Genomic DNA, 26,162 nt, shown 5'->3' with positions numbered 1-26,162 from the left:
ACATTTGGTAGTTCCTGTCTATAGATGTGTAACTTTATGAGCTGGATTGACTTTTTTATTTTTCATTTATTTTCATTTGCTCTCGTTATTTGCTCTCATATTTCATTGAAATGTTATATTACGTGTGCACATTTTGTTAGCATTCTCTTATTAATAGACACCCCAATGGGCTTTTTAATTTTTTTGTCTCCCCCTTGTGTACTAAACTGGTAATACTGTAAATCCCGGGGTGAGGGAAGGACGGTATGACTATGAAACTCTGGATACCGCCTAACCCTAGTACTGTTCCGTTTTAGTGGTTTAGCGTGCAAGTCTGGATCTCAACCGATCTAGTTAGGATGCAACCTAAATGGAACTCGATCTTTTATAGGTCAATCTGCCACTACAGCACTATATAAGGATTAGGGTGCCATTTGGGATGCATCCTTAGTGTGTATAGCTGAATTGTTTGCTGGTGTTTGTTAATCCGTGTGGGTATTTGTATGGTGAAAAGCAGAGCCAGAGAATTATGGAAGAAGGCATTTGGAATCAAGCCGTTCATTATCTGCCATCCGTACTGGGCGGAAGTATACAGACGTAAGAAGGTAAAAAAGAGAGAAATGCGGGACAGCGGAGACTGATAGGAGAGTGAGAGAGAGACCAATAGAGAGACCGATACTAAGAGAGACTGATCCAGCCAGGGCAGTTGCTAAAAGGCATCTGCTGCTTTCTCTGCTGACCTTCTTGTGTGGACGCTCAGACAGGCAGTGGTTTGGTACGGGCAAGGACAATCGTGTGTGCACACGTCTGCCTCAACCTTGCTGTTGGCATTTCCCCCTGCCCGTGCTGCTCGGCCCTCTGGGTAATGGCTGATGGTAGTGGATGGATAAGACTGCATTGTGTTGTAGGAAAGGCCACCACATGTGGCATACCTGTGTTCGGAGGGAGGGAGGGAGAGGAATGATGCTGCAGAGTGATTAGACAGATCAGCGTGTTCTTAAAGGGCACCACATATGGCCCACCTGTACCCGTCACCTGCCAGCCCGCTCTTAATACTCACTGGGAGGGGTGAGGGAGGGAGAAAGCAAGATCCATTTTCTCCTCTCCATTGAATTGAATACATTCCAGATCTGTGTCTGTTTCTACAGCTAGTTTACGACGCGTTAGCAGAGTGCCAAAAGGCCTTTGAGAGAGGCAGTTGGTTTTTATCAGACCGTGGTAGTCAGTGCTCACATGATGTGCCTGCCTGCATGGGTTCACGTCAGGATTTGTGCTTCTATAAAGGACTCTAGTGCCAACTCTGTTCTCCAGGGCCAGTGTTCTGATGTTCCGGTAGTTTACAATGCATTAGGCGTGCGCTAATCGGCCTTGGAGCCTGTGGCGGGTCTGGTACTCTGAAACTGGCTGCGGTGGTGTATGGTCAGATGCAGGAAGAGGACTCCATCTGTAGTGAGCCATGAAGAGCAGGCCAAGACCCTCCCTCTGACCCCCCCCTCACCTAAACATGAATCCATGTCTATGAGAGAGAATTCGCTTTGTCTGTTTTATGCCAATGCTTGTCTTGACACCAGCCTGAACGACAGAAAAAATATTGTTCATGCCTTTTTTATTTATTGTGTTCTACTTGGTATTCTGCTGTAAAGCTCTTTGACACTGTCTGCCTTCATAAATGTTTATGATTTAAGGTGTGTGATCGATGACCTGTCTCCACAGTGACACACAGTTTAAATATGAGTAGGTGCCTCTGACAATGACTGTATCGAGTGTGAAATTACATTAACATAAGTATTCAGACCCTTTACTCAGTACTTTGTTGAAGGACCTTTTTGGCAGCAAGTCTTCTTGGGTATGATGCTACAAGCTTGGCACACCTGTATTTGCGGAGTTTCTCCCATTATTCGCTGCAGATTCTCTCAAGCTCTGTCAGGTTGGATGGGGAGTGTCGCTGCACAGCTATTTTCAGGTCTCTCCAGAGATGTTCTATCAAGTTCAAGACCAGGCACTGGTTGGGCCCCTCAGGGACATTCAGAGACTTGCAAATAAATTCATAAAAAATCCTACAATGTGATTTTCTGGATTATTTTTTCTCATTTTGTCTGTCATAGTTGAAGTGTACCTATGATGAAAATTACAGGCCTCTCATCTTTTTAAGTGGGAGAACTTGCACAATTGGTGGCTGACTAAATACTTTTTTGCCCCACTGTATATATGTATGTGTGTGTATTTATATTACTGTCAAAACACTACACGGCTCTAGAATTTTCAGATGTTCTTGTTCAGTGAAAATGAATTTGCCTTTATCTTTATGTGCTCTAATTCTATATGTAAGCCTAATTCAATTGCTGCTAATTCACCAGTTCCCTGTTAAAAACAGATCAGTGACATGTTAAGTGTCTTTCAGCCTACATAATGAGTGGGGGTGGTTTTAAGGGATGGGTGCTTTGCTACAGTACCTGCTCGATCTCTAGTGTAGCTCTCCCAATCGGCGAACTAGCTATCGTTATGTTACACAATATGAATGTGTATCAACGCCTCACTGTCATCTCCTCCTCTGTTTATCCAGAGGTGCGTTTTGTTCGCTTGAATGCTTGCTACTTCACATTGCGGAATGGTTTATACTGAATGACATGTTTCCCCAAAATGTTCTTGTATGTTTGTTCCCATTTGGTGGGTGTGGCGAGGTGTGGCTTGAAGCAATGCGTGATGTAGTTAAAGGGCATTGGCCATGCTGACAACCCACCACCTGACCCCTCCCCCATTTTTCAACTGGTCGTTCATTACTGCACCGTTTCCGTTCAATTGAACGTTACAGAATGTAAAAACGTACTGAACGCAGCCCTGGCACAAGCTGATTGGTTCTCCCCCTCCCTCTGCTTCCAGGTACAAGCTGATTCGTCGGCGGGTGATCTGGCTCATAGGTCAGTGGATTTCAGTGAAGTTTAAATCCGAACTACGGCCGCTGCTCTACGAGGTCATCCTTAACCTCATGCAGGACCCAGACCTAGTGGTGAGAGACACACACACACTAAAGAGTAATGAAAGCCATGATTAGGCTGTTAGACAGGGTTAATATAGTGACTACTGGTCCTTTAGTAGCAACAAGTGTTATTCACACACTTTACAAGGCAGGACAAATGGCCAGTTAGTTCTGCCGAGATGCCAGAGCTTGTTAATTGGAAATCTATGTTGTGTGAGCTTCAGGACATTAACTCCATGCTAACATGATGCACTTGTAGTACGCTAATTGCTAAGCTGCTTCTAATAAACTTTGCATCCATGATGGCTTACTTGGCTAATTAGCCTGTAATACTCTATACAGAGTGTCCTAGAGTCAACTCTGCTCTGACATATCTCTAGCTTCATCTGTAACTGAAACACTGTTTGGAAGTCTTCTTCTAAACAGTCTGCTGAATGATCTTCAGAACCGATATTTCCCCCAAATAGACTTGAGATTGCCTCCATTACCCACAGTGCCCAATCACACACAAATCTCTCACTTGAAGAGAGAGAATTACAGACCAGCATTTCCATGAAGAGTGTGGGTGGTTGGGGAGTGTTCAATAATAATGATTGTAGAGAGTTGCAAACTGTAGTCGGCTAGCCACCCTCTGCTGCTGTGTCGGCCTGTACTACTCACATGAAGGACTGTTTCCAGCGTGGGATGTGTTGTCTGGTCCACATACAGTACTGACCTTACTCTACGTGAATTAGTTGGACAACACTCATGCATCACCCTTAAAGTCCCTCTGCTCTGCACATGGAATGGTTCTCGATTGATTACTCACAGGCTAGCCGTCCAAATTATGTATACCTTCTGATCAATACTGCCTCCTTCAATTAGGGACTGCTGGGGCCCTGATTGGCGGTATTACCGTCAGAGTAATTGATGATAGCCACTCACGGTCTGATTCTGAAAACTTATTAATCAAACCAGCTACTGGTTATCAATAACTCCAGACACCAATAACCTGGTCCCCTGTCCAGTAACGTGAATGTTTTGTAACCAATCACCTCGTCATTCTGAACGGAAGTGGACCACTAATGTATTCAGTTAGGAAACAATTAACAGTATTACACATTATTCCAAAGTAATTATTATTAAATAATGTTATAAATACTGCCCTGTAATAAGTGTAATATTACTGCCTTTTAAGTGTGCAAGTAAAGTAATTTGCATGGTTTGGTAGACCGTGATCAAAAAGTGTATTTGAAATTCTGTAATTTTGTTTGTGCATTTAGTATTTAGAAAAATGTTTAGAGGGAAAAAGAGTGAGAGAGATGATAAAAGAGAGGGATTTTTGCATGAGAAAGCTCAACACACACACACACACACACACACTGGACCACACACTGGGCATTTATCAGTGATATTTATGAGGTGAGTCACACCAGTCATAGATATCCATCCCCTGTAGACAGCTCAGCTGGCTGCCAATTCCTCAGTCCTCGTCCTTGCTTTTCAGACCCATCTGATTTCTGCCCTGTTTACCAAAACCTCGACTGAAAATACTTCCTGGTGACATTTCTGATTCCTTCAATTTGCCAAGCCCTGCCTCTACTCAGCGGAAAGAAAGTTCCCATAACCATTAAGGCTGCTTCACGCTGTGGCAGTGGCACTCTTCAGCCCATTGTGGCCCATTTTCTGTCACTCCGTCATCTGAGCTCTGTAGAATAGCAGGGTGAAGCTAGAGAAGGGCTGTAGAACATCTAAAAAAAAGAACTGATTTCACTGACGTCTTTAGTGAGCATCGTAGTTATTATCCATGCTGTGGGATGTCTGAGTTGGTATCGCTTACCCACAACAAATGAACGAAATGGAGGTGATTGCCTTGACTGCAGAAAGGGAACACAGACGCACAGGAAATCGATCTTCCGAGGTGTATAAACTGAACAGAGATGTGAGAATCGAGATTTTCTTATTTAAATGTCATTGTCTGCTTCTGCCCGGTAACAGGGTCAATTTGCTGGCCTTTTCATGCCCACCTTTTAGACCAGTGCTTGCCAATCCGAGAATGCAAAAGCTCTACTAGGCCTATTGCTTCTCCCAGCCGGTAGATGTCACAGGAATGAAAGGAAATGCAGTTTATTCTTATCAGTTGAATGGAATCTCACTAAGGGTGGCATTCAGTGTTTCTAAAGCAGCAGAGCAAACGTAGGTATTACTCTCAAGTTATATGCACCAAGCACGTTCATTCTTTTCATTTACTGCCATAGTGTCAAATTGTCGGCCCGTATGCAGTCTTGTCAATATAGGCGCCGACTAGTATTAATTCATCGAATGTGCAATGTATGCTCAATATACAGTTCACAGAGACAAAAAATATATACACTTGAATGATTGTCAAGGCAGGGTTTCAAAGTGGTGCTTTCACGTAATGGTTTTTGTTGATGACTTTTGGACTAGGCTATTCAACTGCTGGGCCGATACTGCGTCAGAGCTTTTATTGACTGCCCGCCGTACTTGGTTTAACATTAGCAGTGAGATTAAGGCCCTACGCTCTCTCACACACACTCTCACACACACACACTCCTGCTCAACTCTTGTCACTGACAGTAGGTTGTAGTCACTCCACTGTTCCACTCCGGCCCCAGACTTGTTTTCCTCTCCTAGGTCTAATCATTTGTTTCTGTCGTAGACGTGAGCTTCATCACATTGGCAGTGGTAGATTACACAGAGGAGACAGTCAATAACACTGGACGTCTTACAATTCCCCATGAAAGTGGCACTTTACTTCAGTATTCTCAAGTCTTCTCTTTTCAATTTTAGTTTTGATTATTTTATTTTTGAACATGAAATGCACTATGCATTATGTGGGCTGAATGCTGAAACGACACAGAATAAAAAGTCCCGTGATGATGATGACTGTCCGTTACTGCTTAGCACTTATTAACCATCACTTATTCACTTGAATAAAATATTTAAGTTGTGTATATTACGTTTTATTTGATGACCTGTTTAATTCCAATTCATCATCTCATCACTATAGCGCTGCTGCCTATGCTGTTCTAGCAGCAAAGGGGGGACCAACTCAATATTAATGCCCATGATTTTGGAATGAGATGTTCGACGAGCAGGTGTCCACATACTTTTGGTTATGTAGTGTACCTCCGGAAGCAACTGCTCTCCCTCTCGATCGTGCATTCTTCTGTCTCTTCTCGTAGCAGGTATAAAATAAATGCACAGACCGGGCAACTTGGAGCAATGGATTATGGTCATTGTAGTTAATTACCACGTTTGATAACATTTTCTGCGGTGTATACTATTGGCTTTTTGGTAACGACAACTCCCTACAGTTCAGACTTGATCTGATTTATCTCTAGAGAAACTGTGCAATGTGCCCATTGAGCTCACTGAAAAAATTTGAACGGAATTGAATTGAAGTCATTCAATTCTGTCAATTAGTTGTCTGTCAATTATTTGTTTAAAAACCTGACACTTCGGTTAATTACCTCGCTCATCACAATCCCCAACAACAAAACCTTAAGTTCATCTCTTATTCTTAGTCGGTCTTCTCAACTGTGAGTACAGCTCCATATTCAGCCCCATCCCAGACATATTTGGCAGAATACCAATGTTTTGTTTTTGTTCTAAAGGTGCGGATCGAGACGGCCACAACTCTGAAACTCAATATCCTTTTCATTTAATCTATTTTTGCTGAAATACAAATGTTTTGCTTCTTTCAAAAATCGATATTGTTATGCACCTCTCTTCCTGTCACTGTGAAGTATCTCTGTGAAGATGAACCTCTTGTAAGACCTGTCAGTTTCTTTTCCTTAATGTGTCACCTGTCGACGACTTTGAGTTCCGGACAGAACAGTTCTTACCGGTGAGTGCCTTTTCTAGGGGAGAAATGTTTTTAAAGAATGTTGCTAAAGAATGTTGCTAATCGTCTTCTATTGGCCTTGCTTTTTTTAGTTACATTTTTTGAGGGTAAATGCATGGTATGCGATAATGGGATGTTAAAATGCTCTCCCTTCCCCTCTCTCTCTCTCTCTCTACCTCTACCTCCCTCTCTCACCCTTTAGTATCTGGAGTCTATTTTCAGCCTGCTATTCCAGCTGTTGCAGCAGGTGACAGAGTGTGACACTAAGATGCAGGTCCTCCATGTGATCTCATGTGTCATTGAGAGGGTTAACATCCAGGTGAGGGGTCAAATCCCAAAGAGCTCATTGCCTAAAATGTTTTTTTTTTTGTTTTTACTAAGGTCATGGTATACGTCATGGCAGGATACACATTAGGATATGCACATCTAATTGATGTGGTAGCTGGGTTAAAAAAACGCCACTATATTTAAAGAAATACAGTGGCATCCATTGCCTTTGATTTATTAGGAGACAGCCCTTGCTGTTAAGAACAACCATCATGTAACCGGGATGCAACATTTCTCAGCCTGCTCTCCCTCAGGCTAGAGGAAACAAAGCTACTTTCTAAGAGCAAAAGAAACCAGTCACATCATCACTTTCTCGGACAGTTGCATTCAACTGCAGGGTTCCGCCGTCCTTCCGCTGAGGATGTGTTTGTCAGTCATCACAAGTCATAAAGTGAACTCCGAGTTCAACTGAGCACGACGAAAGTTCTCACTCGCCGTTTTTGTTTTGACCTTCTAGCACTTTTATAATAGTACCATCGGATTGTTTTACTAAATCTACTCGGTGTTTGTCAGCCTTTGATGACCTTTATTCTTTGTATTTTTCAGTGGGGTACTCTATTTCTCCTCAATGCTCTCTTGACTTCACTCCCTCATAAATGGCTTCCACTCCAGTCAACTGTCATTATATTTAAATCGCCTGTCTTAACTGCCTGTGAGCGAGAACGCAGTCACATGAATATTCTATTACACCTCACAGGGAATTCTTAAAGGCAAAAAATAAAGAAATAATGGGGTAGAAAAGGCATAATGAAACCATGGCTTGGAGATGGGAGATTTTTTCTTCTTCTCGCTTTCTCTTCTGAATTTACAAATCACCCTTTTAGAATGGCTTGGTTCCCTCTCATCTTCTTTAAAAGGCTGCATTTGAAAGCTGTCTGTCTTTTTGTGATTCTCTTTTTCCCTCTGCTCCTTAAAAATGTGTAACGGTGCAAGACATTCAAACGCGGAGCTCTCACAAAGGGAGGGCGGGAAGAAGGGAGGTGGAGGGAAGTGAGAGAAAGAAGCCTAAGAGGGGAAAGGGACAGGAAGCATGGAGGAGCTGGAGCAAGTAGAGAAAGAGACAGACTCAGTGCATGAAAATGTTATTTAAAAAAAAAATGGTATAATTAAGTTTTGGCCCATATAAAAAGTTTTGGCCCATTGCACTTAGGTAGTTGTAAATCAGCGGCCGCAGGTGCTGACATATTTACCAGTTTCGAAGGGGAAAGAGAGCGACTGGTCTCAGTCGACATGCCTCCGACTCAATCCAATAAAGATGTAATTATAAACACCTCCTTTACAGAAAAGCTGCCAGAGAAAGAGAGGGTGTGTGAGGGAGAGGGAGAGAAAGGAGTGTGTGGGCTTTGGTAAACTCACTCTGAGCTCTACTGTCGAGTTGCCAGTCTGTTAGAGGAGTGGGGCTTAATTTGATATGTACTCATTTTACTTTTATTGCCAAGCAGCAAATTAGCACATTTCAGGGAACATTAGCAGCCAGTGCAAAGAGTTAGTCTGTTTGTGTTGGGTACTTGGGATGAATACATTGGTATGGCTGCTTAGGAGAGAACGTACACAGTTGGAGTCTTTCTTGATATTTTGAAATCGTGTTACCACAAAGAATATCTTGACCTGCTCCCTACGATTTCCACCCAGGTGTATTACAAGGAAGGACATTATCCAACAGGTAGAATGGTTAGGTCTGGCTCAGAATACTTCCCACATTAGACATTGTGTTCGTACAAGACGTACACCCTAACTAGTACAACTGACACCTGGACCTGTACACGCTTCCCAAATGGGACAATAAAGACATTGATTGATTTGATTTGGGCTTCCACATTCATATTGTATGAAGGCCTTTGTGTTTCTATTGAATGGAATGCTCTGGTGTTTGTTGTTGCTGATCGGATTGTGTTTTCTCTTAGATCCGGCCATATGTAGGCTGTCTGGTCCAGTACCTGCCACTGCTTTGGAAACAATCAGAAGAACACAACATGCTGCGCTGTGCCATACTCACCACACTGGTTCACCTTGTACAGGTATGACACATACGGGGTGGCAGGCAGCCTAGTGGTTAGAGCGTTGGACTCTCGCTCTAGCAACCAAAAGGTTGCGAGATCGAATCCCCGAGCTGACAAGGTAAAAATCTGTTGTTAACCCACTGTTTCTAGGCCGTCATTGAAAATAAGAATAGGTTCTTCACTGACTTGCCTGGTTAAATAAAGGTTACATTTTAAATTAAAAATAAATACACTCCGTCTTGCCCCTTAGCCCTTTGTTGCCGTTTGTCATTGCTTCTCCCAGTGTGTGTGCACGCACCTGTATGGGAGGCTTGAGCGAATAACCGTATCCTGGGGTATTTTGAAATGCCGACACTTTGATTTTCAATACCATAAAAGCTTGGCTTTTTAGTGTAGGCTCATATTCATTACTGCAAATTGTAGTAAAACCTTTTGCGATGTCATCACAGGGCCTGGGGGCGGAGAGTAAGAACCTGTATCTCTTCCTGCTTCCTGTGATCCAGCTGAGTACAGATGTCTCGCAACCACCGCATGTCTACCTGCTAGAGGACGGACTTGAGCTGTGGTACGTACACACACAGAGACAAACAGTTCCACACAGAGACAAACACACACAAACTCAGCCCTGAGAGCAGACTGATACTAACGGTCTCTGTCACTCTTCTAAAGGCAGACGCTTATCAGGCACTTACAGCACTCACCTTTCTTCCATCCCACCCTCTGTAGCTCTCTCTCTCACTCCCCTCTTGGATTTTTCCCTCTTTTTCTTCCCTCTGCTTTCTCTCTCCCATTATGCGCTCTCGCTCTCCCCCCCCCCCCCGCTTACGTGCGTGATGTTGATTTTGCCTTTGCTTCCTCCCAGATAAACAGTTGTGACCGAAATACGTATTTACCTAATTTACCGAGTCATTTGTGTCAACAGCTTCTCTTTTTTATTCACCTGCTGTCTCGCACTCTATTTTGTGTTCTGTCTCGCGGTTCGTTTTTAGTTCTCCCCTTTCTCTAGCTCTGTCCTTCTCTCCCTCGTTCTCTCTTTCCTTCAATCACTCTCTTTCACGTTCATTCATGCCCTCTGATGGGCGATGACGATAAGTTCAAAGTAGGCGTAACACACATACTGCCCATTTTCCCGTGCGACCAGAGCTCTGAAAATAAGGCATTTTTTTTTATTTAATTTTTTTTTTTCTTTTTTACATTTGTTCAAAATGGTTGTTCTCCTTACAGAGCCATTTTGTAGTAAACGATCCTATTGTGGAAGGCCTGTCTGGCTTGCAAAAGCTTGAACGCTGAGGCCTTAGCGTGGCTCGTCTTTTGTTGTGCCTTTCGATGACGTTGGCCTAGTTACACATGGTTAGCAGTGATAAGAGGGATTACGCGTCCTATCTCTGAGCCGGTGTGTCAAACAGGACCGTCTCTGAACAAGCACATTGTCTGCTTTTAAATTGTCATCTCAAAGGGCAGAACGTCTGCAGTGATGTGCTAGACTGAGCTTGAGTTGCTCTCAATAGACTGACTCAATTGACTGTGATGAACCATTGTCATGGTTTTGAGTTTGATTGACTCATTCAGACAGATTCTTCTTTTATGGTTCAGCCACACATTGACACATTGACGTTTCTTCGCCAGCCATAGATATGTACATATTCTGAGTCTCAAACACTGTTTTTGTAGTGTTGTCTGTTCTGTTCCATTGGTAAAGCATGGTGCTTGCAATACCAGGGTTGTGGGTTCGATTCCCACTGGTGACCAGTGTGAAAATGTATGCTCTCACTACTCTTAAGTCGCTCTGGATAAGAGCGTCTGCTTAATCTAGGGCTCTGTTATGGTCTGGTCAGCAGCTTTAAATGCTTCTGTGACGCTAACTCTCGGGTCCTCTTCTCCATTTCACATCCACCCCCCTCTCTCGCTCCACCCTCCTTTCTCTCCTCCATCCCTTTATCGACCTACAGGTTGGTAACGTTGGAGAATAGTCCGGCAATCACCCCAGAGCTGCTGAGAATCTTCCAGAACATGTCGGCTCTCCTGGGTGAGTTTTACATTATTGATGTTGATGATGCATTTGTGAATGATTGTGGGAGTAGTTCATGACCCTAGGTTGGCAACACAAATTCTATGTGATTTCAATGTGACTTTCTCCATTCTGATGGTTTTATTCTGTTCAATCCAACTCAAAACAAAAATAGCTAATGAATACACTGTACACAATACTAAAACTGAGGCTATTATGACTATTAACATGGGAAAGACTGTATGAAAATGTGTTTGCTACATGCACATATTACAATACAGCTGTACATAGAGGCAGCGTACAACTAACTACGAACAAAATTCAAATGTCACACCACTCACTTTGTGCACGCACACCATCCCATAAGTCCAGTCCAGCTGTTGTTGTGCTGAGTTTGCTGCTCTCGTTGTGACTGCTTGAAGGAGACTGAAAGTTGGAAGCAGCCAATCACAGAAATGCCTGCGATTGGCTGACCCCACTGTGTCAAGGCCCCTGGCAACCATGAACTTTAGCAGCCAATCGGTTTGGCTAAGTACAGAGGTGTGAAGGGTCCGTTTACAACCCATAGCCTAGAGGGGAAAGGGAGCCTAATGCTGGAGTTCGAAAGTTGCAGAGTTTGTGTCCCTGAGAGAGGGCTGTGAGAATGAGATGGTGTGCAAAGAGTCACCGGCAGGGAATTTGTAACAATTCTTCTCTGATTTTAGAAGATACCATTGCACAAACAACATGTTTATCTAGGCCTTCACAAGCACTAGTACCATGCTATACATGATTTAATAATTGCACCGGGGGGGGGGGGGGGGGGTTGGCTCCCTTTCTACGGGCATTCGACCAATTGTGCTATTGTGTGTGTTTTTTCACGTTAATTGAAAACTCATTTTTGTACATAATGTTTCTGCTGCTGTCTCTTATGACCGAAAAAAGCTTCTGGATATCAGGACAGCGATTACTTACCTCGTACTGGACAAAGTTTTTTTTCCTTCAGCAAGTCGGACACAAAGGATTTACTTCAGACACCCGACAAGGCCAAAATCCCTGTCATTTGCATGAGAACAAGACGGAGATATCAGGGCCGTAGGCCGGTGTGCCTTGTAAGGATGCGACGCCGAGTGGGTAATCTGCCTCTACCATCAGTCCTATTAGCCAATGAACAATCATTAGATAACAAAATAGACAAACTACGATCACAAATATCCTACCAACAGGACATTAAAAACTGGAATATCTTATGTTTCACCGAGTCGTGGCTGAACGACGACATGGATAAAATACAGCTGGCAGGATTTACGCTGCATCGGCAAGATGGAACAGCTTCCTCCGGTAAGACAAGGGGTGACTTGTCTGTGTATATTTGTAAACAACAGCTGGTGCACAAAATCTAATATTAAGGAAGTCCAAAGTTTTGCTCACCTGAGGTAGAGTATCTCATGATAAGCTGTAGACCACGCTATTTTCCAAGAGTTTTCATCCTTTTTTCCCGTAGCTGTCTATTTACAACCAGAAACCGATGCTGGAACAAAGTCCACAATCAATGAGCTGTATATAGCCATAAGCAAACAGGAAAATGCTCATCCGGAGGTGGCACTCCTAGTTGCCGGGGACTTTAATGGAGGGAAACTTAATCTGTTTTATCTCATTTCTACCAGCATGTTAAATGGGCAACCAGAGGGGAAAAAAACAACCTAGGCCACCTTTACTCCGCACACAAAGACACGTGCAAAGCTCCCTCTCACCTTCCATTTGGTAAATCTGACCATAATTATACCCCCCTGATTCCTGCTTACAGGCAAACACTAAAGCAGGAAGCAATAGTGACTCGGTCAATAAAGAGGTGGTCAGATGACGCAGGTCTGTTTTGCTAGCAAAGCATCCTCACTGAGCTAAAGGGTAGAGCTTCCGCTTTGAAGGAGCGGGACAAGGATCGGGACTCTAACCCGGACGCTTATAAGAAATTCTGCTATGCCCTCAGATGAACCATCAAACAGGCAAAGCGTCAAATACAGGACTAAGATTGAATCATAATACACCGGCTCTGACGCTCGTCGGTTGTGGCAGGGCTTGCAAACTATTAAAGACTACAAAGGGAAGCACAGCCGTGGGCTGCCCAGCGACACAAACCTACCAGACGAGCTAAATTACTTCAATGCCCGCTTCGAGGCAAGCAACACTGAAGCAAGCATGAGAGCATCAGCTGTTCCGGATGACTGTGGGATCATGCTCTCCGTAGCTGATGTGAGTAAGACCTTTAAACAGGTCGACATTCACAAAACCGCAGATTACCAAGACGTGTACACCAAAGTATGCGCTGACCAACTGGCAAGTGTCTTCACTGACATTTTCTACCTGTCCCTGACTGAGTCTGTAATACCAACATGTTTCAAGCAGACAACCGTAGTCCCTGTGCCCAAGAACACCAAGGTAACCTGGCTAAATGACTACTGACCAGTAGTACTCACGTCTGTAGCCATGACGTGCTTTGAAAGGTTGGTCATAGCTCACATCAACACCATTATACCAGACTCCCTCCAAATTGCATACCGCCCCAACAGATCCACAGATGATGCAATCTCTATTGCACTCCATACTGCCCTTTCCCACCTGGACAAAAGGAACACCTATGTGAGAATGCTATTCATTGACTGGAGCTCAGCGTTCAACACCATAGTGCCCTCAAAGCTCATCACTAAGCTAAGGATTCATCACCTACCTATGCAACTGGATCCTGGACTTCCTGACAGGCCGCTCCCAAGGTTGTAAGGTTAGGTAACAACACATCTGCCATGCTGATCTTCAACACGGGGGCCCCTCAAGGGTGCGTCCCTGGTCCCCTCCTGTACTCCCTGTTCACCCATGACTGCATGGCCAGGCAAGACTCCAACACCATCAAGTTTGCTGACGACACAACAGTGATAGGCCTGATCACCGACAATGATGAGACAGCCTACAGGGAGGTGTGTGTAGTGCCAGGATAACAACCTCTCCCTCAACGTGATCAAGACAAAAGAGATGATTGTGGACTACAGGAAAAAGAGGACTGGGCACGCCCCCATTCTCATCGATTGGGCTGTAGTGGAGCAGGTGTCCACATCACCAACAAACTATCATGGTCCAGATGCACCAAGACAGTTGTGAAGAGGGCACGATGAAGCCTATTCCCCCTCTGGAGACTGAAAATATTTGGCATGGGTCCTCAGATCCTCAAAAAGTTAAACAGCTGCACCATCGAGAGCATGGTTGCATCACTGCCTGGTATGGCAACTGCTCGGCCTCCGACCGCAAGCCACTACAGAGGTTATGCGTTCGGCCCAGCTTCCTTCCATCCAGGACCTCTATACCAGACGGTGTAAGAAGGCCGTAAAAATTGTCAGACTCCAGCCACTAGCAATAGACTGTTCTCTCTGCTAACGCATGGCAAGCGGTACCGGCGCGCCAAGTCTAGGTCCAAAAGGCTTCTAAACAGCTTCTACCACCAAGCCATTAGACTCCTGAACAGACAATTTGCATTGTCCCCAACCCCTCTTTTACGCTGCTGCTACTCTCTGGTTATCTATGCATAGTCACCTTAACTCTACCTACATGTACCTATTACCTCAACTAACCTGTGCCCCCGCTCATTGACTTTGTACTGGTATCCCCTGTATATAGCCTCGCTGCTGTTATTTTACTGCTGATCTTTAAATATTTGTTACTTACTGTAACTGTTTTACTCAAAACTTATTTTTCTTAACTGCATTGTTGGTTAAGGGCTTGTATATAAGCATTTCACTGGAAGGTCTACAGCTGTTGTATTCGGCGAATGTGACAAATAGAATTTGATTTGATATTAGGTAGCTGTGTGCTCAGACCTTAACTACTTTTAGCAAGTTAGCTAGCCACCTAACCCGTTTTTAGCATTAGCTAACACAACTAGCTAACAAAAGATACACAAATAAGATACACAAACTAGTAATGTAATTATAGACTGCTTGTGGAAATCATCATGTCACCATCTTCTTGCATCCATCTGACCATGCAGACTGCAGAGTGAAAGTCAAGAAATAGGGTTGATTGGTATCTAGATTTTTATATCGTCAAACTGTCCTTCTCTTGTACTGGGATATACGGTATTACCGGCTTAGTACACAAGGAGGCGCCAAACATGCACAAAAAATGCTCGGAGATGAAGGGAGAGGGGAAGACGAGCTTTGACTTCTCAAATATGGCAGAAAGCTAACACAATTGCTGTGTTTTGTAAACGCACATATAAAATACTTCTTATTGTAATTGCTGCTCAGCATCAGACTAATTTCGTGCTTCAGACAGTTGCACTTCTCCACTCACAAATTGGCATTTTATCAGCAGACAGCGCTATTCCATCCCTTTACATTTGTGTGTAGAAGGTAGTTGTTGTGGAACTGTTAAATGACTTGTTAGATATTACTGTAATGTCAGAACTAGAAGCACAAGCATTTTGCTACACTCGCATTAACATCTGCTAACCATGTGTATGTGACCAATAAAATTTGATTTGATTTGACCAACTACTTTTCTCCAGTACTTTAAACAAAACATTAGGAAATGTAGCTGGCTACACTCTTTCTATGAATAAACATTAGAAATATGATGGCCATGCATTGTTCTTGCAAAAAAAAAGACATTGCTATTTCCTTGTAAGCTAATTTACTTGTGTGGCTGCCAGCCAAATAGTGTTGCGCTAATGTATTTTCTGTGAAGGAAAACTGTAGTTGCATGTCCCTGATCACAGTTGACTTTCAATTTAAAATTCCACCACTGTCAATATACAGCTGGACTCACTGCTCCTGCTTTCTCCCGTTGTGCTAGTTACAAACACACACGTGACTGGTGTTAACTGGTCTGGTGAACTGTGGTACATGTTAGCGTCATAATGTCAAATAATGAGGCAGGTGAAATGAAGAACGTGATCTGCATTATCTAACCTATTGGTAGACTGCAAGTATTTTCTTAAACAGTAGCTTCAAATATTAAAATGTATTGGAAAAACTTGAAGGAAATAGTTGGCTATTTCCAAATACCCCGGTGTAAGGTACATACAGTATACCGCCCAAGCCCGACAGCAATAACCACAAACAGACAAAGGCAGCCCTAACAAGCACATCCATCATCATTCTGTGTAAGTAGGCAGAAGCAGTAAAAACGAATTGTTTCGATTTACTTAGTTACACACACTTATTGTGTCATTGTCATTCTGGTTAAGAGCCTGTACTAATTGGCTAAAATGTCAAATGTCTTCATGTTATGAAAGGTATGATCTCAGAAAACGAAAACAATATTATGTAGTTTTCTTTTTGGTAAAATGTAATCCTATAGTTTTCTCTGTCGATTGAGTGTCCGTAGTGTAACTGGTTGCTGTCCTAGTGTTGTCAGGCCACTCTGTCTTCCCTCCCTATCACTCAGTTTTGTAATATAGGGTCATAGTTCGTCTTGTTCCAGGAATTGCTTCAAGGCCAGAGGAATCATGACGTTGTATTCACTGGCGCTTGATTGAGTGTGGCGCTAGTGGCTGGGTGACTTGTGGTCAGTAGTAAATCCCCTGGCCTGTGGTGTGAAGACAGAGTACAGAGACGGGATTGAAGAGTGGGGATTGATTCAGTGCTGTGGGGTGTCAGGTGGGTGTAAACAATGTAGTTTGGGGAAGATTGACACAGGCTCACTATGTAACTCCAGGTGTATATATGGATACTGTCCAAATCACATTTTATTTGTCACATACACATGGTTAGCAGATGTTAATGCGAGTGTAGCGAAATGCTTGTGCTTCTGGTTCCGACAATAATAACCAACGAGTAATTGGTTGTGGGCAGGTGTATTTTATACTGATAACAAGTTCAAACAGGTGCCATTAATACAGGTAACGAGTGGAGGACAGAGGAGCCTCTTAAAGAAGAAGTTACAGGTCTGTGAGAGCGAGAAATGTTGCTTGTTTGTAGGTGACCAAATACTTATTTTCCACCATAATTTGCAAATAAATTCATTAAGAATCCTACAATGTGATTTTCTGGATTTGTTTTCCATATTTTGTCTGTCATAGTTGAAGTGTACCTATGATGAAAATTACAGGCCTCTCTCATATTTTTAAGTGGGAGAACTTGCACCATTGGTGGCTGACTAAATACTTTTTTGCCCCACTGTATAGAATCCCTATTAATTCAATAATATATCTGAGCCTAGTCGTGAATATTTCACTTTTAAAATGTTAAATGTAATTTTATTGTGGCATGAACACAACCATTCATGTTTTCACTCCATTAGCTCCTTTACTAGGCTACCTGTGCACGTTCATCCACTCACAACATTTCCAGCCTCCAGACAGTGGTGAATGTCATCTGTTACACAAAACACGACAAGTGTAATGACATTTGCTGATTGTCATTAGGCCAGAATTTATGCGTCCACTGATGTCCGCGTGCGTCTCGTTGTCAGCCACCTGTCTCTGCCTTGGCAAAATGTCAGTGTTTTTCATCTAACCACATCCAGTTTTGAGTGTAGGCTATACCACCGGTTTTCAAGTCCATGTGCTCATTTTTCATGCCTCTGATAAGTGATATAATAGCTTACATTTTTCTCGACGTTTTGTTTTAACTATTTATTTTGCTGGGACGTCATACTGGACCGTACCACCTTACTTTCATCCCTGATACTGTCTTAGATCACCTTTTAAATATATCTAGATGGGCTCTTGAGGGCAGCTGCAAATGGCTATCCATATAGTCTTAGTCTGATAGTCTTGAGTGGGGTGTGCTGTAGTTGCTATTGAATAGTGATGAGTGGGCCTAATAGCAGCGCGTGCTCCCAGCATTAACCCACATAAAGGTCTCATGTTTTATGAATTCCATGCTGTAAATTACCTCTCCCTCTTTTCAATCCGGCAGCCATTGCTCCTGCCCAGATTTGTGCGTCAGCAACCAGGTCTAAAGCAGCCCCATAGCCTTTCAGTCCCAATCCATTCTCACAAACAACATAAAGAGAGGAGAGGTTTTGATCCCAGACTATGTCACAACCGGCCTTGACCGGGAGTCCCATAGGGCAGGCACACAATCGGCCCAGCATCGTCCTGGTCAAGGGAGGGCTCATCGCGCTGTAGCTACTACTTGTGGCAGGCCGGGCGCCTGCAGGCTGACTTTGGCCATTAGTTGAACAATGTTTCCTCTGACACATTGGTGTAGCTAGCTTCCGGGTTAAGCGGGTGGTTGTTAAGGAGCAGGGTTTGGCGGGTCATGTTTCGGGAGGATGCATGACTTGACCTTCGCCTCTCCCGAGCCCGTTAGGGAGTTGCAGCGATGAGACAAGATCTTAATTGGATTGCAATTGGATATCACAAAATTGGGAAGACAAAGGGTGTAAAAAAAAACTAACGAGGTTTTAAATAAATGCAGCTAAAATAGGCCTTGTGAATAGTACTATTCTTTTCGTAACATCCCATTTTTCTGCTGTCCAAATGTGTTCCTTTATCTTCTCAGTAATGTAGAAAAGCATGAAGAGACAGGCATATGATGTAACATGTCTTTATCTCTGTGGCTTTGCCTCCAGATCCTGCTCTTACAGTGTGTTGGGAATGGGATGACACTCACAGTTAGTCACCATCCATTCACAGCCTCCTCATCCCCACGGACTCATTTAGTTTTGAAGCTTATTTAAGCTCCCAAACACCCGTCAAACTCTCTCCCAGGCAGATGGCTTTAATATCTCTTTTAATACAGCTGGTTGGCCTCTCACCCCCTTTCTCCCTTTACACACCTCAGTATCCCCAGAATGGCTCTCCCAATGGTGATGTGCCGCGTTGACACCCCTATAATGTCTGTCCTTATTAAAATGTACTAGACAGTACAGAAATATGAGCTATGTTGCTACCTAGGTTGATCGGACGATCTACCTAAAAATGCACTGAACTACCAAAAATGAAGCAACATCTCAGGAAGTTAAAGCTTGGTCGCAATTGGGTCTTCCAAATGGATAATGACCCCAAGCATACTTCCAAAGTTGTGGCAAAATGACTTAAGGACAACAAAGTCAAGGTATTGGAGTGGCCATCATAAAGCCCTGACCTCAATCCAATAGAAAATGTGTGGGCAGAACTAAAAAAGTATGTGGGGGCAAGGAGGCCTACAAACCTGACTCAGTTACACTAGCTCTGTCAGGAGGAATGGGCCAAAATTCGCCCAACTAATTGTGGGAAGCTTGTGGAAGGCTACCTGAAACGTTTGTCCCATGTTAAACAATTTAAAGGCAATGCTACCAAATACTAATTGAGTGTATGTAAACTTTTGACCCACTGGGAAAGTGATGAAAGAAATTAAAGCTGAAATCATTCTCTCTACTATTATTCTGACATTTCACATTCTTAAAATATAGTGGTGATCCTAACTGACCTAAAACAGGGAATTTTTACTAGGATTAAATGTCAAGAATTGTGAAAAACTGAGATTAAATGCATTTGGCTAAGGTGTATGTGAACTTCCGACTTCAACTCTATAAAATACTTTCTGCTCAGCATCAGACTAATTTTGTGCTTCAGACAGTTGCACTTCTCCACTCACAAATTGGCATTTTATCAGCAGACAGCGCTATTCCATCCCTTTACATTTGTGTGTAGAAGGTAGTTGTTGTGGAACTGTTAGATGACTTGTTAGATATTACTTACTGTCGTGTCAGAACTAGAAGCACAAGCATTTCGCTACACTCGCATTAACATCTGCTACCCATGTGCATGTTTCCAATAAGATTTGATTTGACCAGCTACTTTTCTCCAGTACTTTTCTTGGTGTAGCCAGCCTACTTTTCTCAGGTAAAATGTAAGATTAACTTTAAATGGTTTCTAATGAAAATTGGTATCTTGTGGAATCTAGACTAGACAGTACAGAAACATGAGCGATGTTGCTTGCTGCTCTAGGTTGATCAGACGATCCACCAACTAACCCATCTGTCAACTATACATGCAGTAGGACCTTTGATGTCATCAGAAAGGATGTCCTTATTCAGTGTTAACACCCCAGACCCTACTTAATGACCTCAGGAAACCCCAGTGAAACTAGCTCAGTACTCTGAACTCCGCATCCCTCCTTCCATCAGCTAGGTGCGTTAAGGAACAGCCACACCCGTCACTCCCTCCTTTCATCCTTCTCCCACTTTCCTATTCTGTCCTAATGGAAAGTGTGACACTTCTCTTAATGAGGTTTTCCACAGATGTAATCAGTTTCACAACTAGTGACAGCTCCTTCTCATTAGTCATACGACAAGCCGCACATTGGGTTAGGAGGGAAGCGCTTGCCTCTGTTGGTAGGCCTCATTTTAGGAAATGCATTTATTAATAGAAGAAATAGACCGTAAGATTTTTATTCTGTTATTAAAATGTACGACGTGTTCAGTAGTGCCGTGGCAATAACTTGGTATGAATTCATGTGATTCCCCGGAGTTGCCATCCGGGTTTGCAGTTTGCATCTTAGCACTGGTGTTTAGTAGGATATATAATTTTCAGCTGCTTTTTGTGTGTCACATTTACAGAATGTAAAATGGGGGGGGGGGGGGGGGGGGGTGCAGCAATTTGTATCTGAAATCCTCATCACCCACTGATTAACTTGACAATGTAGTAGATTTAAAATGTTTTTAGCTAGTAATATGTCTATTTATATTTAGAAATGAGCTATGCCATATATAGCCAGTTAATATAACATTGTTTTGGATTTCACCCCCGTATCAAAAGCAAATGGTTTTGACCGTTTTACTTTATTGAGGAGAGCTGCTCTCTTCTCCCATTCCAACCAGTGCCGCTCGCAAGAATGATTCCTGTCCTTGTTATGAAATTACACCTTCACCCTGTTCATATAAAAATGACAAAATGCACTGAACTACCAAAAATCAGCAGTTATATGTGAGTTGTCCACTCCGGGAGCCTACACAGCTCCGCCGGTAAAATACCCTATTTTTTTACAGCGCATTTGGTAACAATGACCCAGCAAATTTCATTGGTTGTCCCTCAATTAATAAATCCTATGGTTTAATATTGCGAAAGCCATTTTTACTAACGTCTTAATGCTGAAGGTACCGTGCAGATGTAGCCTAGGAATATTAGAACAGTGATAGGGTAGGCCTAGGCCTACCTCTCGTTGACGCAAGCAGCTGCGTCTCCTGCACCGTCTGCACAGTCACCTGATTTGTAGATCAATGTCATACACAGTTACATGCATAAAAGTTTGATATGCTGAAGGAGAGATCGCATGAATTTAGTCACATCAGATAAGAGGTGTTTTCATAAGGCAGATTTTTTGTTGTTGTAAAAAAACGTAAGTGAACCGGTGATTCGTAACATTTGAATCGGTTTTATTAATTTGGATCAGTTTGGGCTCCTGAGGACCGATGCCCTGGCATTCTTAAACATTTGAACTTTGGACCGATACATATCGGTGAATCGTTATATCCCTAATAGTCTGGTGTGATTGTCTTGTTCGGTCTAGCCTGGGCTGGTCTAGCAGATGAAGATGACTGGTATGTCATGGCTGGACTGGAGCAGGGGAATGTTACTAGTTAATGAGTTTGATGGATAATAAACAGTTAGTACAAGCTAAAATAAGCTACTGCACGCTAACAGCAGGCTGAACGATAAGTCAGTCAGGTAGAAAACAATGTTACTTGAGATGTCAGACCAGGCTTTAAAAAAACAATAATAGTAATACTAGTGATGGGGGAAAACACCTATACAATTACATATCAAAATATTATTTGGGACAATATTTTATTGATACTTTGACTCCAAAGTGCAAGTCGGGTGTACCTGCGGCAAGACTCTGGTATTTTAGCTTGTTTTCCGTCTTCTTTTTAAATAGTGAGCCAACATGTCAGCACTTTTATTTCCATGACTGATCAAAGCCACTTTTTATTGCTTTTTCTCTCTGCAGCCAAACTTATACAAAGTAATATCAAATAAAATAAAATGTCACAAAAATATTGTATTGTGAGGTCGCTGGCAATTTCCTGCCCTAATGAATACACCTTCATGCCTCTTTGCCTGGTGTTCAGTGAAGACTCCTACTTCCTACTCTAATGCCAATATGATGTATTCTGACAACTGACCTCCACACCAACACACCCGGAGGAGGGATCTCGACATGGCAGGAGCTTGACTCCATTTTGTATTCTCTTTCTTTTGACACATTAATCTCGTCGGACGTCTTGTATGGTCTGCCTGGGTTATCACGTTCAGATAAGAGATGTCTTTTTAAAAAGAGGCTTTATCCCAAATCGCAGCTATTGCAGAGGGGAATGTTAGACACATTAAAAAACTACAAAGGTTACCAGACAATAGGACAATGTCTCCAATGCATTTACTCTAATTAATTGGATCTCTGTATTTAACTCCGAATCTCTCTAATTTGGATGGGATCTGCAGTATCTCCGGAGGTCTTTGCTTTCTAAATGGACTGTTCGAAATCACCTGCAACACATATTTTCAGATGTCATAGCGTTTTCATTAGTTTACACTCTATTCCAGTGGTCATCAACTGGTCTATCATGATTGACTGCTCGATCTTCAAGGCATTCCTAGTCGATCACCAAACATTTCTGTAGAAAAGCCAAAGATAAAGGCTTGCGCTCCTTTCCTTTTTTTCGTGTTACGCAGTTTGCACTTGATTCAGAAGCCGGCCAATCGGATAACTCAAATCACCGTGGCTACAGCTTCCATCAAAGCCTACATGAGATTTAATAACTTTTAAATACCATGACCAGAGAGAGACTGTCAAAGAATACAGCATTGAGCTGCTGTTTCTATGAGTGAGTTCATGCTTAAGTTTATATTCAGAACTGTCAACACTGTTTTTATTCAACACTATTACAAACCATAATATGCGCCTATCGATACACTTGGCTACTAATTCATTGCAGCTGCAGGGTGAGTGGTACTACGACCACTCACGCTGCAGCTGCTATGAATTAGTAGCCAAGTGTATCGATAGGCCTGCATTTTTAGTAGCAGCTCGTGGTGTGTATTTTATATCGAGGAATATTTAACTTTGATCATAGGAGCAACATGAAGTTTTGCCTTCAGTTGGAAGACGGTTTCCCCTTTCTCTGGTCAGTCTCACTGGAGGAAAGGAAGGAGAAAGCAGGGACTGCTGCTCTCTCCCTCCTCTGCTGGGACTAATGCCATATTCAAAGGAACTAGGAACTCTGACATCTCCGACGTCAGTGCGTTCAAGAAAACTGGGAACTCTGAAAAATGGAAGAGCCGACTGGGGGGGAAAAATCATTTTGAACGGTCATCCAACTCAGAATTCAAAGTCGGAAACTATGGCATCTTTCTAGAGCTCCGACTTTCCAACCTGAAGATCACTGACGTCAGCATTTGACCTCTTTCTATATACACTTTGCTTGTGTCTCCTCTTCTTATTGGTGTCCTTTAGTAGTGGTTTCTTTGCAGCAGTTCGACCATGAAGGCCTGATTCCCACAGTCTCCTCTGAACAGTTGATGTTGAGATGTGTCTGTTGCTTGAACTGTGAAGCATTTATTTGAGCTGCAATTTCTGAGGCTGGTAACTCTAATGAACTTATCCACAGACAGGGCACACCTGTTAATTTAAATGCATTCTAGGTAATATAATAATAGGTGACTCCCTCATGAAGCTGGTTGAGAAAATGCCAAGTGTGCAAAGCTGTCATCAAGGCAAAGGGTGGCTACTTTGAGGATTCTCAAATATAACCTATGTTTTGATTTGTTTCACACCTTTTTGCTTACTACATGATTCCACGTGTTCTTTCATCGTTTTGATGTCTTCACTATTATTCTACAATGTAGAAAATAGATTATTCTACAACTTTTGACTGGTAGTGTACGTATTCTTCCACCCAGTTGCCTTGAAAGCACCATGAGCATCAGATGCAGGTGCCATCAGTCCAGTAAAATGCAAAGTAAATGATTTCAATTTATGCTCAGCCATGCCTCGCAATTGCTACACCAACTGATCTATTTTGTTATCAAAGTTTGAGTTTTGAAATATAATATGGTCTGAGAAGAACAATATTGTCAGGCTAGGCCTGCCTACTGCCCAAACCTAATTTCTACAGAACTGTTTTTATTAGGTTCATGTCTGGAGGATGGCGTCGGAGGGGATGGCTGCCTGCTAATTATCTAATTAGGCTATGTTTCAACTTGTCAATTTCAAGTTGATTTTCTAGCAAGTTGTATTTTCTAACAACAGTTTGAATTGATGTGTCTTCCGCCTCCTCATTAATTCACATACAAGTAGCCCATTTCAGCATTGCGGACAATTTATGTTTGAGGCTTTACTGAGCAGGATAAACTTCTCTCTTTCGAGGAGAGCCCACCGCACTTCACTCATGTTTGCGCAGATCAAGTGTGCATATATTTGCGCGGTCTTGCAAGAATTGGCCTTCCTTGTTGTTTTCCTTACAAATAATAACTTTGGAATGTGCGTTCCTATCAAAGTTCCTTATTGTCTGTGTATCATGTTGTCATTTATACTGTAGGAGTGTGTATGTTTGTATGTATGGAGCAGAATGTATTTACAGTTTTATTCACATGTTTTCATGTACTGGTGACATAATGCATTCCAATTATTGCATACATTGTAATGGACAACTATGATGTCTGTAAAATACCTATTTGAAGGTTGCACTGATTATAATGAGCATAGCTATTTGCCAGCTATGTGTAGTGCCATGTTTGTTGACATTGTACAACGCATTCTGGGTGTCACATAATCTGTCAGACCAAAGATGTTATAATGAGGTGAAGGAATTAGAGGTCGACCGATTAGGATTTTTCAACGCCGATACCGATTACTGGAGGACCAAAAAAAAGCTGATACCGATTAATAGACTGATTTTTATTTATTTACTTATTTATTTGTAATAATGACAATTACAACCATACTGAATGAGCACTTATTTGAACTTAATATAATACATCAATAAAATCTATTTAGCCACAAATAAATGATGAAACATGTTCAATTTGGTTTAAATAATGCAAAAATAAAAGTGTTGGAGAAGAAAGTAACAGTGCAATATGTGCCATGTAAGAATGCTAACGTGTAAGTTCCTTGCTCAGAACATGAGAACATATGAAAGCTGGTGGTTCCTTTTAACATGAGTCTTCAATATTCCCAGGTAAGAAGTTTTAGGTTGTAGTTATTATAGGAATTATAGGGCTATTTCTCTATACGATTTGTATTTCATATAGCTTTGACTATTGGATGTTCTTATAGGCACTTTAGTATTGTCAGTGTAACAGTATAGCTTCCATCCCTCTCCTCGCCCCTATCTCGGCTCGAACCAGGAACACATCGACAACAGCCACCCTCGAAGCATCGTTACCCATCGCTCCATAAAAGCCTCGGCCCTTGCAGTGCAAGTGGAACAACTGCTCTAAGTCTCAGAGCAGGTGACGATTGAAACGCTATTAGCACGCACCCCGCTAACTAGCTAGCCATTTCACATCAGTTACACCAGCCTAATCTCGGGAGTTGATAGGCTTGAAGTCATAAACTGCTCAATGCTTGAAGCACAGGGAAGAGCTGCTGGCAAAACGCACAAAAGTGCTGTTTGAATGAATGCTTACGAGCCTGCTGCTGCCTACCATCGCTCAGTCAGACTGCTATATCAAATCATAGACTTAATTATAACATAATAACACACAGAAATATATGCCTTTGGTCATTAATATGGTCGAATCTGGAAACTATCATTTTGAAAACAAAACGTTTATTTCAGTGAAATACGGAACTGTTCGGTATTTTATCTAACGTATGGCATCCATAAGTCTAAATATTGCTGCTACATTGCACAACCTTCAATGTTATGTCATAATTACGTACAATTCTGGCAAATTAGTTCGCAATGAGCCAGGCTGCCCAAACTGTTGCATATACCCTGACTCTGCGTGCAATGAGCGCAAGAGAAGTGACACAATTTCACCTGGTTAATATTGCCTGCTAACCTGGATTTATTTTAGCTAAATATGCCGGTTTAAAAATATATACTTCTGTGTATTGG

General features: G+C 42.5%; 1 protein-coding gene across 3 annotated transcripts in view; it reads left to right on the top strand.

The window, feature by feature from the left end:
- The window catches only part of ipo11 (importin 11), a 233,640-nt gene that overhangs the window by 87,027 nt on the left and 120,451 nt on the right, over positions 1–26,162 (top strand). For 2 of the 3 annotated variants that reach the window (XM_021606535.3, XM_090237953.1), the window contains 7 exons: positions 2,860–2,986; positions 6,574–6,607; positions 6,766–6,806; positions 7,006–7,122; positions 9,035–9,148; positions 9,580–9,695; positions 11,080–11,156. In XM_021606535.3, the coding sequence (XP_021462210.1) occupies positions 2,860–2,986; positions 6,574–6,607; positions 6,766–6,806; positions 7,006–7,122; positions 9,035–9,148; positions 9,580–9,695; positions 11,080–11,156 (626 nt within the window). The remainder of the gene's footprint in view (positions 1–2,859; positions 2,987–6,573; positions 6,608–6,765; positions 6,807–7,005; positions 7,123–9,034; positions 9,149–9,579; positions 9,696–11,079; positions 11,157–26,162) is intronic. The other variant, XM_036980135.2, reaches the window with a different exon arrangement.

The sequence above is a fragment of the Oncorhynchus mykiss genome, chromosome 6 (genome assembly GCF_057628025.1).
Source record: "Oncorhynchus mykiss isolate SJ-2025 chromosome 6, ASM5762802v1, whole genome shotgun sequence".
Taxonomy (NCBI): Eukaryota; Metazoa; Chordata; class Actinopteri; order Salmoniformes; family Salmonidae; genus Oncorhynchus; species Oncorhynchus mykiss.
Note: the sequence above shows the minus strand (reverse complement) of the source record. Positions and strands in the feature narration are given on the sequence as shown.